The following is a 19,180-nucleotide window of genomic DNA, read 5'->3' as shown; positions in this document are numbered from 1 at the left end:
TGATTACAGACCTGCCATGGTGTTAAAAGCTGCCTTTAAGAACATTTTAGATGCTGAATTATGGTTCAAGCTTTCTGGGTGTAGACAGATCTCTGTAAGGGCATTGAAGAAGCATTCTCCTGAACTATACTGGCCTCTTTTAATTGTCTTATTTCCGCTATGCTCAAGAATACCTCTTTAAATGGCCCAGTATTTTAGGATGTTTGAAAATTTACAGGTAAAGACAGCAGACACCTCCAGTACTCATTTTTGTGACAATGGAACCAGTAAAATTAATACTGACACAGTCTAAGAGTGGTATTGATATGACAGGTCAGGCGCTTGGAACAATAAACATAGCGCTCGATAAACAGTAGATATTGTTATCAACATTTTTTTTTCTTTACATTTTGGGTATTTGGGAATCATAATTAAAAAGAAATAAGCAGGGAGCATAGGCCAACAAGAATTAGCATATGAGAGGAAACATGCACTGTACAAGCTAGAGCCTGAAAAACATGAGGCTTCATTTATGTTCGGCTGACTTTTAAACAAAGGTGAGCCATGACATAAAAAGGAACAATACGCTGTTCAATACGATCGTACCAAGAGCATGAATATGGGGACGGAGCAATCAGGCAAGACTATCTCAAACATTCTGCCTCCAAAGTTTTCCCACACGTGTTGTACTGACACAGATCGAAACCCACACCATGCTGGACTCGCTCTCTGTTAAATGGTACCTTATTCTTTTTCAAGGAATCTTTTTCTGTCCCTTGTTTGCATTTCTTGTTTGCTGTAAAGATGTATTTTATGTCACCGTCCTCGAAGGTATATGGGTCGTTGACTTCTCCCAAACTGTCTCCAGGTTGTTGTGACAGAGGCAAAGGGTCAAGGAAGTGGAGGGGCTGCATCTGGGGCTGCTTGTCACGCCAGATTTTAAACCGTTTATTAGGTTGTGCTAAGAGTCTAAAAGGGAAAACAAAGGGCAATTTAGGCAAAATCAAGTACAAAGATGGTTTAAAAAAAAAAAGAACAGCACTTAACGATTTAGAGCATTTGTAAAGGTTACACTAAACTTAAAATTAATTCATGTACACAGTGAATTTTAGAGATTCTGCTCACAATTAAATAAAACTCAGTGGCCCTTGTGAGGGATATAAGCTTTTGTCTCTGATTCCATGGATTCCACTTCAGAGCAGACTGCCTAGGTTCGAATTCCACCTGTGTCATTTACTAACTGCATGGCCCTAACTTCTTTCTTAGCTATGGAATTAGGGTAGTAAATAACACGACTGTGGTGCAGATGAAGTGAGATAATCTGCGTAAACTGTTAAGAATGATGGGTAGCTCGAAAGCGCTATAAATATTATTCTCAGACACGTTACATACCTGAATGCACACAAAGCCTTCCTTAAAAGTGTCAAGAAACAAAGAAGGTACTGGCCACCCTACGGAAAGTCTGGTAAAGCTATAGTCTTTGATTCACAAACAGCAGGCCAAAAATAAAGTAATCCTAGTACACTAAATGCCACAATGAGACCTTTATATGCTGGCATACTAAAATCATGACACGTGTGTTAAACCTCACTAACGACAAAGCATTTGACTTTTAAACATTTTCCAAATGCAGAGTCGAGAATGTGAAGGGAAGCCTCCTTCCTTGTGGATCTGACAGAGCCCTGGTTCTTGGGGGCCTCGGCCTTTAGTGGGTGATCAGGTGGACGGTGCGGACAGTCGCCTTACCTTTGCAATGCAGTGCTCTCTGAGTTTACCTCCATTTTGTCATCACATCTCTCAGCCTGGAGCTCTGGGGGCCGGAACTCAGCATCATCAATGGGCGGGAGACAAAAGCTATGCCACCACTTATCAGATGACTCCAGGTTCGAGGGCCTAATCCCACAATATAAGGCTGTCTCGCTGACCTCTGCCATCAGGGGCAGTCTTTGGCCGACGAGGACAGTTCTGTCATCCAGAGTGGACAACTGCTGGAGCTCGAGCCCATTTCCATAGAGTGCTGGATTCACAGGGACAGATGGTGGGTCCAAACTCTCCGTTTCCTGACCTCGTGGCTGAGGGCTGAGTGTTGGTGGCAGAGGGGAAATAGGGGAATGAGGGGAATCCATAGGATTCAGATTCATTTGCTTGCTTGTATTTCTGGAAGGCACGGCCATTTGCTTATCATACTTCCTACTGCTAGACACCTCTAAGGAGGAGTCTATCCCTGCCAACCCTAGCTTCTGTCCTGGTGTATCTTGTTCCATGCATAACTCTTCGGCCACAGAGGGCCTATGGTGAAATGGTATCAAGGGTCTCTTTTGCAACTTGTCTCCCTTTTCCTGTCTTTCTGTTGTTTTGTGCTTAGAAGAAGCAGGAGGTGGTAAAGATGAAGATGATGATGGTCCTGCACTGAACCCTGGTTGAGATATTGTGGGAGGTCGATTGGGTCCTACAGCACAACGTTTTAGAAGTTTATGCCTGAAATGAGAATTAAAATGAAGTCAACATCCAGATGAAAATAACTGCATCACCACTCACAATACAAAACAGATGCCTCTCCAAGGTTATGTCTTTTTAAGTACGCATTAGATGCACGAACACACCAAAAAGGACTCTCGGCGTTAATTATATTTTTAATGACTAAAAACTGCGAACTCCTGATGGAAAGTGATGAATCAATCACATACAAGAAGGTAAGAGACAGACTTAAGAAACAAACTCATACAATGCTAACTCCTATAAAATTAATGATTTGAAAAAATCCCTAAATCTTTCCAATTTGGTGAAGGCCTCAGATAATCTATTCATACTGCATCTTAAAACGAAGAGTTATGAGATTGTCTGCCAAGAAAAAAGCAAAAAAGCTTCCAATTTCTATTTCATAACACTTCACTAACTACAATATAGAACAGTTTGTAATGGTTTGTAATGTTGTAAATCGGGAATAAAATAACTGTAACTCTCCCCCAAAGAGTGAGACTAAGATAATTATGCGGGTGAATCCTAAGAACATTTAATAGCATAAATATAGTAGAAATCTCATATGCCACTATTATCTGACAAAGAAGGGAGAAAAGACAACTTTGGATCTTAGAGACACATTAAAATGAGACAGCAGTGAAAAAGCTGGGAGTGGATACATCTTCAGACGCCTCTATCGGAAATATCTAGCCAGGAACAGCAGGTCTGCTCACATCCTAACACACGGCTTGGCAAGGACGGGTGTGAGCAACTGCTCAGTAAGAGCCCCGGATGATGCCAAGGTTTACTCTGCGCAACCAAGTTATACAGCAGGTCGGCCAGTTGTCTCCCAATACATCAATCACTCCCAGGAAAAATGTAAGCTCGCCAGTAACTGAGGCCGCTCGGGTGGCATCACTTTACTGCTGCATTGCACTAAATGATGCCCCGGTGGGCAGTCAAATGGATTTGTGTGGCCGAATGGGATGGTTTAGTGGAACAGCAGAGCAGGATGGCCACTCTGCCCCGTCAGGCCATTCAGCAGTGAGGCGTGGACTGGACCGCTCCACGTGGCTTTGGTAATCCTGCAGTAGATAATCTGCAAATACTCTCGCCAGAGTCTTTGCTACTATGGGGGTAAAGAAAATCCCGGCTTTGAAGAAGGCTGTCTAAGCATAAAACTATTGTCCATAAGGCAAACATAATGCTTTAAATCTCTTGGGCACAGTACCACAGCAAGAGATGAATGTCTCATCTGAAAATATCTCAATTATCTCTACTAAGGGTACTTATTTTAAAACCTACGTTCTGAAAGACTTTTACATAAAACTTTTTGATTTGGATTTTCTCAAAGAGCATTTAACCACACCAGTCCTGTGACAGGTATCTTATGGTAGCCTCTTCAAAGCAAGGGCTTTTTGCAGTGATCATCTTATGAAGCCATTTTTTTCAATTGTATTTAATCACTCAGTTACATTGTGAAACGGTCCGAGTTAGGGATACACCAGTAACAGATGAGCATTGCAAACTTCTGAACAGGAAAGGGACCTCACAGGAGCAGGCAGTGGGCAGGGCAGGCTCAGAGGCCAATTAGATGCAGGGGCTTGTGGTGACAAGGAACCACAGGCAGGACCAAGTAGTGACTAAAAGAATGAGGACAGTAGACTGACTAGAATGGACATTTCAGAGGAAGTCATTATAAAAATGCAATGATAAAACTGATTTGGAAAATGAAGAAAAATAAATTATAAAGCCTCTAGGCTGAGAAGGGAAAACTGTGATTTAAAAAAAATGACCACAATAGGGTACCTGATTTGGGAGAAAACAGACGTGTCTATATTAAGGATATTTCTTAAAGGCACCCCAAAAAATACAAGACTAGAGTACATGTGAGAAGTCAGGTCTATAGATAAATATTTGGAAGTCAATGGAATGGAATGTATAACTACAAGAAAGACCAGAGGGTATTCAAATTTGGTGAGGAAATAGAGCAGTAACTCCAGAGGGCAAAAGAAAAAAAAAAAGTGTCATTTGTTTATTTACTTTTCAGATAAAAATAATTCAAGGTAGCAAATAAAAATGTGACATAAATCAATAAAAGCGTTATTTTTAAAAAGTGAAAAAATCTAGATTAACGGAAAGAAAAAATAAGATGTAGGAACAAGTGAAGTTAAATACACTAAAATTTATATCCTACACACTTTCTAAAGGTGGAGTATATCTTGGATACGAGCGGTTTAAAAACCAATGTTAATAGGAAAATAATTTTTTGTCACATAATTTATAAAGGCCTAACGACAGAAGTAGAAGAGGTATTCAACTGGTATACCACACTGATCCTGAGACTAGAGAGAGATTCTCACATGTTCAGAGAGAGGTCGCTTAATAAGCAAATAGCTCCTTCAAAAACATCCTCCTCGGAAAATCAATCATGAGTTTCATTAGGCTGATGTTTACAGCATCTCTCAACAAAAGGCTGACTATGAAGGCAGAGCCTGATAAAAGAGGATCACCTTAAGGAGCCAGGGAAGACAGGAAGGTGTCAAAATGGTTGCAGAAGTGCACACGCGTGCACACACACACACCCAGCCCAGGGGACATGCTGACCACCCCTTCCCCAAAGCCAATTCTTTCATGCCACATTAAGAACCCCGATCTAAACTAGAGAAATGAATGGCCATCTTCTAAAGATGCTTATCTCAACTGAACTTTTTCTAAGTATTGAGCGGTATCAAATGTGAAAACATATACTTGGCAGCAAAGCTACTCTAAGTTGCTCATTAAGTGAATAATTATCAACACAGGTCCTAACAGTCACTGAGCTGAGGGGTTAGAGCTGACATACTCTTAAGATATTTAAGAACCCTAATGAAAACCCATGACAAGAAGATTCTTTACCACAACAAGGAATCAAGGAAATATCCATGAGGAGTGCAAAAATTTTCTACAGAGTATTTGGGTCCTATTCAAATATCTAAATGAACGAGCAAGAATCTTAGTTTTTGGCAGGTATTATTATAAATACCTACCTCAGGCATCAAAAAACACCAGCACCACCAACAAAACAAATTATCTATGGAAGGTCTATTTATTCCAAATTCTATTAACTAAAGCCAACTTGTTTAATATTTATCTCTATTTTAAAATGAAGAGTCATTAAATAAATTCAGTTAAAGGACACGAGATTGTCTTGTCACACTGATGCCTTCAGTTTTGCCATAGCTACCCTGAAGGAATTTGTGGGCAGAAATTGATAACAGGACCAGCTGTGCACAAGGCTCTTTTCTGAGTCCTAACAATCATTGGCACATACTTAAAGATTGATCTTTTTCTGCTCTATTGGAGGAGGAAAACGATTTAAAACAAAGCAAAACGATGGGGAAGAAGGGGTCTGAGAGGCCAGGAGACAGGCAACAAAATGTGGCACCTGCGATCTGACGACTGTTCTGACTTTGTGAATACTTACCGAGAGCAGGAACAGTTGACTCTTTGGGTTGGATCCACAAAATCCCAAGTAGCAGGATTGTTAGCAGGCTCTTCTTCAAGAGTTGGAGTTGACATTTGGCTCCTCCTAAAAAGGGTTAAAAATGTGACTTGAGTAAACATGAGATAATACTCATACCTCTGGGGAGAAATGTTAAAAAGATTTGAATATATTTTACACAGTAACGGTATCCTGCTGATAGGTAGATAGTTCAGAACAAAGTGGGGTGGAGGGGAGACTACTACCTGTTCTAATGAATTATTAGATCAGGGGTGTCCAAACTGCGGCCCACGGGCCAACTGCGCCTGCAATCCATTTTTAATTGGCCTGCAGCAAATTCCAAAAATATGTTTAGTTTACTTAAATAAACCAGGTGAGGCAATAGTACTTCACCTCGAGTGAGTGGCCCGGCTGTGTGTGTATTTTATCGCATATGGCCCTTGGTGAAAAACGTTGAAAAAAGTTTGGACACCCCTGCATCAGAAGAAACAGGATTCAAAATATTTCTATTTAAGTTTAATGCCCATTTTAATACGGATGGTGCACACAGCAATGAAAACACTATCTGGAACTATTAATTGTTGCTTTAAAAAAAGTCAGCTAAATTTTGTAGAAATAACCTAAATTTTAAAAAATTATCTTTTCACAGCACCTGTGAATTATATACCCCCAAAGAGACTGTTTAAATCACTCCTGAAACTCCTATCTATATTTAAGGGCAGTAGCCGACACTTGTAAACTAAAAGACAAGAAACAACAGTTATCTCCTCCCCGTCACTGATAATTGGTAGCAAAAAGATGTTTATTATCACATAGTGAATATAAGAACACTGGGCAGTAGTTGGTATTGCTGATTTGGCTACAGTGGAAACTGCAAAGTATATCAATGATGGCTGTGGCAGGAATTCTCTTGCCCTCGAACCCTCCTGCCATTCTAGGTGTCTCACTTCTCCATTCTGTGCTGCTCACAGAGAAGCTATGGTCTGTGAAGACTTGGTGGAGATGAAAGGTTAGTGGTGATAAAAAATGGTTAAAAAGGAAATGTTAACTTGGAAATTGCCTAGGCATTGCAGAGAAAAGGGAAAATATGTGTACCAATTATCCTAAAGGAAAGGATCATTTTTAAGTAACTAGAGATACCTTTTTAATTCTGAAATACGACATATGATTTTTCATTGCAATTAGTTTAGATTTTATTTACTATATCTTCCTCAGCAGCCTATTCTAGAACCAATTCATTGAGAAATAAATATACAGTATGGATTTGCTAAAAGGTAGGTCCAGAGGACAGGTTTTTAAATCTGTACGTAAAACTTGGAATAGTAGTCACTAAGAAACATCTAACTGACCTCTCAATGAGTGGAGTTTTTAGCAGTTATTAGCAAGAATGTCCGTATTTATTCTGTTCCAGAAAATCAAGACTCATTTGTTTACTTACATTGGTCAAGAAAGTGGACATCTCAATCATATCACAACAGATATGAAAATATGCTGACTATGCTTATGTAAAACTTGGTAAGTGAATGTTTACATAAATCTTGATTATTGACTACTGTTTACATAAATCTTGATTATTGACTATTATCATTCATACAATTAAAATAATCACCAGTAATCTCTTCTTATGATTAATTCTTCCTCTTTTCCAAAAACATGTTAAGGAAGGGAGAAAGGGAGGGCAGAAAAGGAGAAAGGGAAGGAAAGGAAGGCAGGGAGGAAGGGGGGGAGTGAAAGAGGGAAGAAGGGACGTAGGGAGAAAGGAAGGTAAGTAGAGGAAAGAAAGAATATAGTTTCCCCAAATCAACAAAACAGAAGCACAACAGCTGGTAAACACCCCTCTAATTGCCATCAATTCAGTCCAGAAATGTACTGTCAGTTAAAACATACGGCCAATAAATAATAGAAAACATGGCACAGAAGGTCATTTCCCTCAGTAAATAGGAAACATCCATAAATTGGTGCACAAAGGGAAACCAAACCCACTGATTAACATCAGATGAGCAGCAGGCCAACACTGAGATGATCACAAACTTCAAAATTTTCCTGGATAATCAAATCAAGTAAAGTAAACATCCTTATTGTAACATCGTTGCTTTGAATTTTCTAGTATTATGTTCAGGAAGATGAACATAGGACCCTCAGGTGCAATGCAACTGACCCTCTTCATGCAGAAGCCAAAGAAATGGTTACTAAACCATGATGCAGATGTAACGCAATCAACATACTTGGACTGGGTTCTGTTGAGGATGCATTCCTTCCAGACTCGATGGACCATATGATTGTGGAGCTTTGGAGGAATCTTCCCCGATCTCTTTGGACTGTGCATAGTTATCATCCCCCCGTCTTGGGAACCTAAGTGACTGACAGCGCTCTGCGTACCTCCACTCTCACCTGGAAAACAAAGCCAATTTGGAATGTCATTCTTCTGAAAAGGTCTTCTAGTGCGTAGACTGCTGGCTTATGTAACATAAATATATCGTAATTGTTAAAACTCATATTCACACAGCTTTGCCCCTAAGCTTTGGCAATAACATTGTCCGTAACTAGGAGTATAATTTGTGTCAGTACAGCCTTTTTTCCCTGGTACTTTGTATGATTCTTTGTGTTCTCCCTAAAATAGTTCATCACATCAATACTGACAGGCTCGCACTCTCTCCAAGGGCATCCGCACACAGAGGCACTCCTACTCCGTGGGTATTGGAGAGAACTTACACGGAAGGGTTCATATATCAGAACATCAAAGATATAAACACACATGGATTGTTTTGAATTTTTACATCCCAATGCAATAAATAAGTTTAATCAAGGCAAAACAAAACAGTAGAGGGAGCTTCATGCTTGTTTAGCTAAATGGTTGTGTAACAACTGCACACAGTGCCCTGGGTAGGAGAAAAAACTTAATGGCACAAAGCTTTCAACAAGGTCAAATTTCAAATTTGTGTGTGGAACAGTTTGTCCTTCTGCCTGACACCATTTATGAACGCTTAGTACTAAAACACTGAAACAGGCTGTCTCAACATTTTATGTCAGAGGATTGAAAATTCACCAGCTTCTCTCTAACTCCATACTGTTTTTCTAACTAGAGTTGGTATGTAATCCATTGCTTTCTATTATGTCCACTATGATTGCTGATAATACTGGTTAGTGGTTATGAGTATTTTACTACTTCTATCTCATACAAAACAAATACTCAATTTCCAGTACTAAGTTTCAATTATTTTCATCTATTTGATTTCATAAATATATTGTAGATTTTATTCTGAATAGAACTATGATGCAAAACATCTTGACCACAATAATTTTAAGCACTCCAGAAACCTCCACTCTCATATGAAAAAGAAACAAGCAACCTTAGGATACGAACTAATATTCCTGGTATCAACGCAACACAACCATTAGGAGTTGAATGGTTAGGCTCAGCTCTATTTAAAAAAAAAAAAAAGAAAAAAAAAACCAACCTCAAGTGCTTACATTTTAAGGAACTGAAGCTTTCTTGTTCGCCAGAAAAGCACTGTTATATTACAAATAAGAGAAATTAAAGAGACAAGAAATTTGGCCTTTCACTGCTACCTTTTATCTTAAATGTTCCCTGACCTGGTTCATGGTGCAAAATAATTCATTTCAATTTTATATTGGATTTTCAAATGCTTATTCTAAAACTGGGCAAAGTGAAGAAACACACAGCAGACGAAGATAGGACAGCCCTTCTCCCCCAAACAGCCTACACTGTTTTGCTAAAGAGATCATATGGCCATGATATTAAAGGGAAAATAATTCATGACCAAAAAGAAGAAAGGTAAGGAAAACAAGCCACAGAGTCGTTTGTGATTAAAGTTGGGTTAATGCTTTTCAGCAGTTTTTAATAAAGGATTTAACGAAACTGTGGGTGATATATGACATGGACTTCACCGCGACCTGCTCTCCATGCCGTTAAATGCATGCTGAAAGGCTGTTTCTTACAACTGTCTCTACAAATGGAAGAGGCAAGCTGATATGCCTGTCCATGTGAGGCATGAGTGCATCACCAAAACTAGTGGGCCTCCTAGGTCTCCTGCTACTCTAGGAGACCCGTGGCCATGTAAGGAGGCAAAGTAACCCACTTTGTCCCATACCTAGAAAAACATGGCAATGCTCAATGTTAGTCAACTGCAGAATGACAAGGCTGAGAGGATTCTTCCTGATGGAGCATCAAGAGTCCTAAGCTATAATTTAACATGTCATGATGTGAACATTTGGACAAATTCATTTTACAACAAAGATTCCATTAACTTTTATTCAGAGTTTTGTTTGTTTGTTTGTTTTAGGGAGTGAGGAGACATCAGGGGATTTATTCACCCAGAGCCTAGCCCAGTGACATGCAGAGTCAGAGGGAAGGAATTGGAAAATCTATTGTTAGGAAGTCCACATTGAAACCACCATAAACAAAACCTCTTGGTTTTGAGTTATTGGATTTCGAGTTCTGAACTGACCCATCCAAGGGCAAGGCAGCATGCACACAGCAGGCCTTCAATTTTCAGTTAAATACAAACCTCACTCATTTGTACCAGACAACAACAAAAACCAATGACAACTTACGTAGTACAACTGTTAAAAATCCACACCTTTATAAGAAATGTGATTAAAACTTTTCAAAATACCTAATTCTAATCTTTGTATTAATATATCTTATCTGTGATGATTATTATAAAAGTGTAAAAGTAGTTTTTCTTTGTCAGTTTAAAGTAGTTTTAATAAAAATTGCTCGAGCAAATCCTTTCACAAGGGATCTTCCAAATTCTCTGTTCTACCACTATTAGAGCTGGATGTACATTTTTCACCATCTTAGCAGCTACATGGCTCTTAAAAACAGGCTACACGTTGCCCACGTTTATGTCTCCCATAATGTCTGAGGAATTCCTGCCAGATAACACAACAATGTGTGCTGAAACTGGAGGGTTGGGCACTGCTTTCAATGTTTGACACTGCCATTTACATAGTGCTTTGCTGTTTACACAACACTGTCAAGAACGTTACCTAATGTGTATTAGACTCCTGCAAAGTACGTGTAGTATTTAACAGAGAAGGAAACTGAGGTTCAGAACAAGGATGAGAATTAAATAAGGTCACTTAACTAGTAAAAGCTGTAGACAGGTTTTAAAATTAGGTGCATTCAATCACAAAGTCTATACTTTCCCAACATATTGTTTAACCATGACCATTTATTGAATGTCCACTATATGCCAAGCATTACGCTGGAAACTTTGAAATAATGTCTTATCTAATCCGCATGGAAATTACCTTTAAGTGTGTATCATGCTTGAGTCTGTTTCCAAAGTTTAGCAACCACGACTTTATTTACTCTGATGTTCCTGCCAATGTGGCCCACATTAAATGTCTATAAATAATCCCATTTCAGCTCAAGTATGATGAATAGCCTTTCCTTAGTGACTAGATTTCCAATTAATGTCAACTACCACAAAATTTAATATGGGAAATATACTATTCAACAAAGACGGCAAAATCCTCCCAATTTAAATAATTTCTGAATTTTTCCATGATGGAAAACTCAATTTTTCACATGTAATAGTAATGATCATTAATGTAGAGAGGTTACTGCTGGGATAAACCATTTATTCAGAGCTCCTGGCACGTTAGGCTAACTTTATAATCTAATAGGGAAAGAACTACCCAAGACTTGTCCCTGTGTGACAACGTGAGCGAAGGCTTCTGCCATTGTCTGATGTAGTGTTTTCCATTTGTGTAAAATAAAAAAGCAGCCTACCTCGTGTCTCCTTGACCGCATGTATGCACACAGGCACACATGTGTACAAAGGGGCGGGGATCTGCATAGAACTTACGAGAAACACCTCAATTGTTTACAGTTTTCCTTCTGCATCTTTTAAAATTCCTGTGTTACTCTATTTCCATCTCGTCCACCTGGAATTTGTCATTGTGAGTTTCCTCCCCTGCTCCATGGCAAGGGAACGCCATGATTTGCTGGGGTCTCTTCCACCCAGGACGTTCCTGGGTTGTACTCACCTACAACAGCCTGTTCTGGAGAGGTGGGAGGAGTGAGAGGCATCCCACAGTTACTCGGGTCCTTCACACTGCCCAGTCCCTGCGGCCCAACTGTAATATGGCCTCCAGCACTGGCAACGCTCTGAGGAACTGGGATGTCGTTCTGAGAGATCAAAACAAACGCTGAAGGATAGACCATGCGAACACCACCTGCAGGGAAAGAGCAAGGAGAAAAGCAGGCCTGAGAAAAAGTTCACAGCACACTGCCAACTTTATCATTCCAGTGGTCAGACTCGAAGCTCACTGGTGAAAATGGTACTGCAGAAAGTGGCATGTCCCATTCTTTCATCAGTTAGTAGCTGTTTTAACATGTGCTCTAACACGATAACAGCATTTGGAATATAGGGACCATTTGGTGCTTCAGGCAAGATAACTAACTACTCAGCGTATACCACTGTGTCAAGAGAATTAAAGAAGAAAAGATGGGAAAATTATGGAGATTATTTTTGATGAATCTGAGTGATTATCTTTTTAAATTAAGGAAGAAGAAGAAGAGCGAATAAGGTTCTTCAGGCTAAATACTTTGTCTTACCAACAATTACTTCTACTGCCACAGGGAAGTCATCGTCATATCCCAACTCCTCTTCTTTCAATTCTTCTTTCTTTTTCAGCACCATTGGGTAGAAATACTGCCATTCCTCGATCAACTTACGGGTGGCTGGGTCTGACATCTTGTAAGCTTGGCCTGTTAGTGTGCCATTTAATCCATAAGGGCTTACCAGAACTGAGGCAGGGAGGAGAAAGCATGTTACAGATCAGAGTAATAATGCCTACCTAAGTCTAAAGCTACGTATGTGGTAAGTTAAGGTTAAAGCATAACATCACTAAATGTATGTTGCTCTTTATTTCCTAACTCCTTTTAAATTGTGATTTTTCTCATTTCAGTACTTCTTATTTATATACCTCTCAATTCACATCAGGTTTTGAATGAAATCAAAAGGGGGAGATAGAATATTATCAGATAGCTATATCAACACACAAAATATAATCTGTGTATTAAAACATACACCCATCTGTTTGGTAATACTTATACAATGTAAATAAACACTGACCCTTCTATAACAAAAGAAAAATATTTAATATATAGAACCCCAAAACCTGCCTAGAGCTTGAACACTCTTTCTATGATTTCCGAGACTTCCTAAAATCTGTGGCAATTAAAAATTAATGTATAAATAAAACTTCTAATTGCAGAAAAGTCCTATAATTTACCAAGTCTGAAACATAGGCTTAGTTATAATTTCAGTTATGACTGTTTTAGAGGTCTGTTGATGAAACAACTCTAAGTAAAATTTATTTTACTAAAGGACTCAAAATCTTTCTTTTTCTTTCAGTATTTAACCTTAGTGTCATTTTCCCTTAGCTAGACACAAAAAATGTAGTTAACATAATACTGTGTGTAACCCAGCCAGTTCTTAGCCTCTGGGGGAGTATTTCAACCTCCCGAATAACATTTTGCTGAGGATAAAGGTCACTTTTTCTTAATCCTAATTTTTAAAAAATCTCAGCGTAGTTATGAAACGGGACATCCTCTTTCTGATGTCTTCGTTCTTTAACATCTGGATGGTATATCATGTCAATCAAGACAGAGACAGCTGTAGACATCACGTATTTCTTGGTGACTTTCTCCTGCTCCTCACTGATCCAAAACGGATAACATTACTGGCCCTACCCAACACGGCTGACCAACGACAAGTTTCCTGTGGTAACACTTGTAGGAAATTACCACGTCAATATGGTTACTTATCTATAGACCAGCACCTGCCCTAAGAATGTACCTCATCCACAGCAGTCACGGAAAATAAGCAGGATAATGCCCAAAACGTCTGCTAGGATTTGAGGCACTAGTCAGAAACTGGCAAGATTTAAAATAAGTGGTCTATAGAGACCTGGTATGCTTAATATTATCTTCACCAACTTATGTTAGTTACCTTCCCTCATGACTAGTAATTCCTTTTACTATCATAAATAAATGCTGTTATTTTGAGTGACAGGAAGTCAGATGGTCCTCAACACCTCTCATAGTCAAGGAAACATAATACTTAAATGATTCCGACAATCCATAATATGCACGTATTGTACAGCGCTCAAGTGTACAGTTTGAGAATTGGGTTGTTTTTCATAGTAGTCCACACATATAACACCCAAATTACAGAACAATAAAATACATAACTTAAAATGTATTACAAATGGGGGGTGGGGGCAAAAGTAGGTAATAATTAGGACACAGTTAAATGAGGATTCAATGTTCTTTTTTACCTTAAAGAAAAAAATTTAATTATCTTTAGGGCAAGAAACAGATGCTTTCATCAAATTAAATCAGAGTCATCGGATTTAATTTGAAAACCAAAAAGCAATCATAAATAATATGGAGGCTAAACACTCGTGACAGGCTGTTATATCAATAAAAAGACTTTAGTCAAGTCTGTTAAAATATTAGTGTTTTTTAAAATTACATTGTGTGCTATACTACAACTATCTCAATCAGACATCTCTAGTAATCATAAATCAGATCGAACCAACAAAGATTTTTTCCGTATGGTTCAATCTAATATTACAACATTTTAAAAGTTATTCATAGAAAATTCTGAATTCCAAAGACAAAACCAAAGACGTAGAATGCAGTTAGAGAACAGGGACATGGAATTATTTTGGTGAGATTTAAATAAGCTGAGAATAAAAATATGAACCAATGTAGTCTATAATTAAAAGAAAATACTAAAGATATTAACATTACTGAAGAAACTATACACTACACAACTCTAGAAATTTGATTTTGGTTGAGATTTCAAATACTAAGTCAACAGTAATTATCTGTAAGTTATTACATTTCTGAAGCTATGGAACAAACAAAACGAAAACCTTTCATTGATAAGATATGTCGATTACTCATTGGATTATAATTTTCAAATATTTATTGATCTCCTTTTGTTCTGAAGGAAATTCTCCACATTTTTTTCCTCAATACAACTTCACATATGACCAGTGTGTATGTAATGAGCTTTCAGCAAAAAACTAGCAAGCTATTATTATTAATGTGTAAGATAGTGGTCTTTCCTTTCTTCTTCAGAAACTGGCCCTTATACTTACCATTAAAATGTCCGTTTAAGATAACATTTCCTTCTGCAAAGCCTTACGGGGAATGCGGGGGGTGGAGAGCAGGGGCGTCACCACTACTTACCTTGAAATGGTGCCGGTGAAGACTGAGCCATGTGTACATGCTCCTCATTGATCAAATAAATTGGCTGGTGTTGGGCAATCTCCACACTTGTGCACACATTACTTTCCCCGTGAAGAAAGAATGTGAAAGCACAGGACAAATGCTCACTAAAAAAGAAACAATGAGAAACTCAACTCCACATTTTGGTAAAAACAAATAGATGTTAGTCCCAGGAAGTACAAATAGGACAGAGCTTTACTTTATCAGCCATCCTGCAAAGCTTGCCTCTGATGATACGAACAGCATACATTTCTAATTGATTGTGGACAAATAATATAACAACAACTTGTTGGCAAACTAAATTAAAGTTGCCAGATACATCTGAAAAATTAGTTATGGTGCATTGTGAAATTTTGAAAGCTACTGTGTAGAATGCTTCCTGTTTCATTTGTATCAAGTCTCCTATGTTAACTATAAATTCCTACGGACAGAAAAAGAGTAACATTTTTCTACCTTCTCATGTACTAGTATCTGAACTGACTTTTAACTGATTCTAGGGACACTGACAAAACAAGTTATGCTTATGTTTGGTACAACATAACAATAACATCAAATTTACAACCTTACAACATTACAATAAGGATAAAACTGTTGACTTTTAAAACAGTAATTAAAGACACTGCTGTATGTAAATTTCCAATATACAACTGCTAAGGTATTTTTGCAATTTACTTCTGATCATAAAATTTTATTAAAGCATTCCACACATCTCCATTTTCCACACAATTAGCAAAAAATTGACAAAAATTAAGTGTCTTGGAGAAAAATAATTTCAAAATTACTCCAGTGGCACATTCTTTCAAAGTTGTTAACTTTGGCACTAAGCCTGTCATAACATCTCTATTTCTCAAGACAGTTCATAAGAATATGTGCCTGATGAACCAAAATCAGGCAACCACCATCTAAAAAAACTATCTCCAAGATGTGCTTCTTTTCAAGTTCTTCACAATATTAAAGAGTATTTTAAATCTACTCAAAAAATTAAATTTTGTTTAAATATAACATTATAAGGCTTTAAGGGGAAACTGAAATAAAGTGATACAATGTCCACTTGTCACACAATAAAGGATATATATTCTTCCTTGACAAGTGTGTTGAGATAGACTGAGAAAATTTTCTGTATTACTAGAATGTGAAGTTTCATCAATAGGAAACACCCTGTCTTAGATTTGGGGTATTTAGCACAAACACAGTAAACTTAATATAGTAACTAAAATTTTGTAACATTTTTAAAAGTTAAACTATCCTCTTACCTGAAACTAATAATAATAATAATAATAATAATAATAATAAAAATGCTCTTGATACCATCCTTTTTAAGTTTCAAGTTCACACAGAGGAGATGATGCACAGAGGTGTAAAACAGTACCAACAGTAAAAGTGCATCGTCCTTTATGAAAATGACACTAGAAACATCATCTTCAACAAAGGACATTAACAACATCACACCTGGCACATGATAGGACCAAAATACAGGTTTACAAATTTTGGACTGGTTAATTTTCTATCTGTAAATTTCAGTGAAGGGGTTTGAGCTCAGTTACCCTATTCATGCCTAGTATCCCCTGTGTTTAATAGCGTATTTATAAAATATCTGGTTAGACAGAGTTACAGATATTGAAGGTAGCATAGAATACATTCTCTTTTCCACTGATTCCCAACCGTGCATGAGAATAAATGCAACCAGTATTTATCTATCAACTAGTAAGTGTACAGAAAGGTGCCAGGAGCCTGAAGTGACACTGAATAAAAACATGGCCCTTACCCTCAAGGAGCGCATAAGTGAACAAAAGAGTGATATGAACGCTCATCAGTAAAATGAAGCCAGGTATAAATACAGAAAAGAAATAAAAACAAAATGCTATAGGGAGGTTAAGGTGTATGGATTCGTTCAATTTGGAAGATCCAAATACTTCAAGAACACAAGAACAGATGAAAACAGGGTTTCAGTAGTACAGAGAAAAGAAAAGGTAAGAGACAGCATGAGGCAAGCAGTAGACGTAGTTAAGAGGCTATAGTTTGGAAATTCTAAAGGGAGGAATGGCATGACATGATGAGAAAGGAGTCTGAAAAAGAGTCGGAGGTCACCCCTTGAGATAACACAGAGACTTGTATGTGAAAAAGTACAGGGAGCCAATTTAAGGTTTGGTTTTAAAAAGTCAGCTGAATCTAAAGAATCATGATGAAAACTTCAAAATAATATTAATTTGAACTTCCTATGCCCCCAAAACACAGAGAAGCAGCACAAATGAAAAAGGCAGGAATTAAATCAATGACCTATATTTCATATTGATAACTTTAAAAACAAAATGTCTTTTTAAGTTAAAATGTAAGAAAAATAGCAAGTTGTAGTGGAAATATAACAGAGGCCACCAATAACTGTACAATTCTTGGTAAGTTACTTTACATTTTTTATCATACTTTCCTCATATGTAAAATCAGCCATTGACACAAATTACTGGGGTGCCCCCAGAAGTTCCGATTCAGGAGGTCTGGGTAGGGTCCCACAAATTTGCATTTGTATCAAGTTCCCACATGATGCTGCCCAAGGAAGGACCACACTTTGAGAACCACTGACCTTGATGGGACCTAAACCCCTTCCCAGCTATAAAATTCCTTTTTTTTTTTTTCTGAGATTACATGAAACAAGTAGGCGAGGATGACAGTACTGACACGAGAAAGCAGAACTCCTCTGGGACCTAGTAATACTATTTCTAAGACTTCATTCCACAGAAGAAAACAACTGCTACTGACTGCTGGTAATAGTTTGTAATAGTTGCACTGCTTGTAATAGTTAAAGGCTGAAACAAGCCAAAATGTCCATCAGTAAAGACTGGTTAACTAAACTATGATATATTCCTACAAAGTAACACTGTGCAACCACTTAAGAAGAAAATAACCATATTGATATGGGGAAAACCTCCAACATAAACTCCAAAATATGAGGAGAAAAAACACGGTAAAAAACATGTGAATAATACACTCCTCTTCGTAAAAAAAAAAAAAAAAAAAAGAAAGAAAGAAAAGGTGCAGGGTGGAAATATATGCATACAATTTGCTTACACTGGCATAGAATTTCTCTGGAAGATACACTTTAAAGAACCTAATAATTTTGTTTGCCTTTGGGGAATGAAATGGCATGAAGAACAGTGGAGAAAGGTATTTCTCTGATCTACAAATCTGCCTAACTGAAAGTAAAATTCAGGTAGACTGATACAAAGGCCAACCACCCTCATTTTACAGATGAGAAAATAGGACTAAAAATTCTGGCTTGCCAATGCCATTCTTAGATGCACAACTGGAATTACACTTAAACTTAAATGTGCTTTCCTCTAGCTAACTCGCTATAAATGGTGATATTCATTACTATCCCTATCAACTTACATTTTTATATAAGTAAAATGAAATCACATTTGTGAAGAACATGGAAAACAAGGGGGGGCTCTACAACTCCAATTACAGGTACATTGTTAGACAGTGTTGCTATAAAGTTAGGAGGTAAAAGTTATTACGAGGACCATACCTGTTCTTGCTTCTTCTCACCCATCACCCACTGTTACCTGAACCTTTAATCACTCCACTCCATCTATTGCATACACTCTCATCATTTGAAAATTGAAAAGGGCTTTAGAGATGAGGAAGCTCAACCCCCTTCTAATTCGGGGAAAGGCAGGTGCCCAAATTGACAAGAGCAGTTTAGAACAGAGTTGGAAGAAGAATTCAGGTCTCCCTTCTGAACACAGTGTTCATAGTACAGGCATAACATTCTACCTTAGATCAATGCTCCCTTCACATACTGTGTAACTCACACCAGTCCCTGCATTGTTTCTACGAACCCCCAACTGCGGTAGGCCAGAAGGTCCTATCAGATGAATACACAGAACCAAAAACATTAGAACTCCACTCAAACTAAAATGGAAGCCTCACTTAGGGCACTCTATTGACAAGGATTCCAAGCCTTCTCAACTCCGTGTATTCTC

The 19,180-nt window shown here is 37.9% G+C and overlaps 1 protein-coding gene across 2 annotated transcripts in view; it reads right to left on the bottom strand.

Annotated features, from left to right (window-relative positions):
- The window catches only part of MED13L (mediator complex subunit 13L), a 271,505-nt gene that overhangs the window by 43,404 nt on the left and 208,921 nt on the right, over window positions 1-19,180 (bottom strand). For both annotated transcript variants that reach the window (XM_074321653.1, XM_074321652.1), the window contains exons 5-11: window positions 15,162-15,307; window positions 12,513-12,704; window positions 11,942-12,130; window positions 8,149-8,314; window positions 5,906-6,010; window positions 1,726-2,457; window positions 723-948 (exon numbers count right to left, since the gene is read on the bottom strand). In XM_074321653.1, coding sequence (XP_074177754.1) covers window positions 723-948; window positions 1,726-2,457; window positions 5,906-6,010; window positions 8,149-8,314; window positions 11,942-12,130; window positions 12,513-12,704; window positions 15,162-15,307 — 1,756 coding nt within the window. The remainder of the gene's footprint in view (window positions 1-722; window positions 949-1,725; window positions 2,458-5,905; window positions 6,011-8,148; window positions 8,315-11,941; window positions 12,131-12,512; window positions 12,705-15,161; window positions 15,308-19,180) is intronic.

The sequence above is a fragment of the Rhinolophus sinicus genome, linkage group LG16 (assembly GCF_036562045.2).
Source record: "Rhinolophus sinicus isolate RSC01 linkage group LG16, ASM3656204v1, whole genome shotgun sequence".
Taxonomy (NCBI): domain Eukaryota; kingdom Metazoa; phylum Chordata; class Mammalia; order Chiroptera; family Rhinolophidae; genus Rhinolophus; species Rhinolophus sinicus.
The sequence above is the reverse complement of the archived record's forward strand: the minus strand, read 5'-3'. Positions and strand labels throughout refer to the sequence as shown.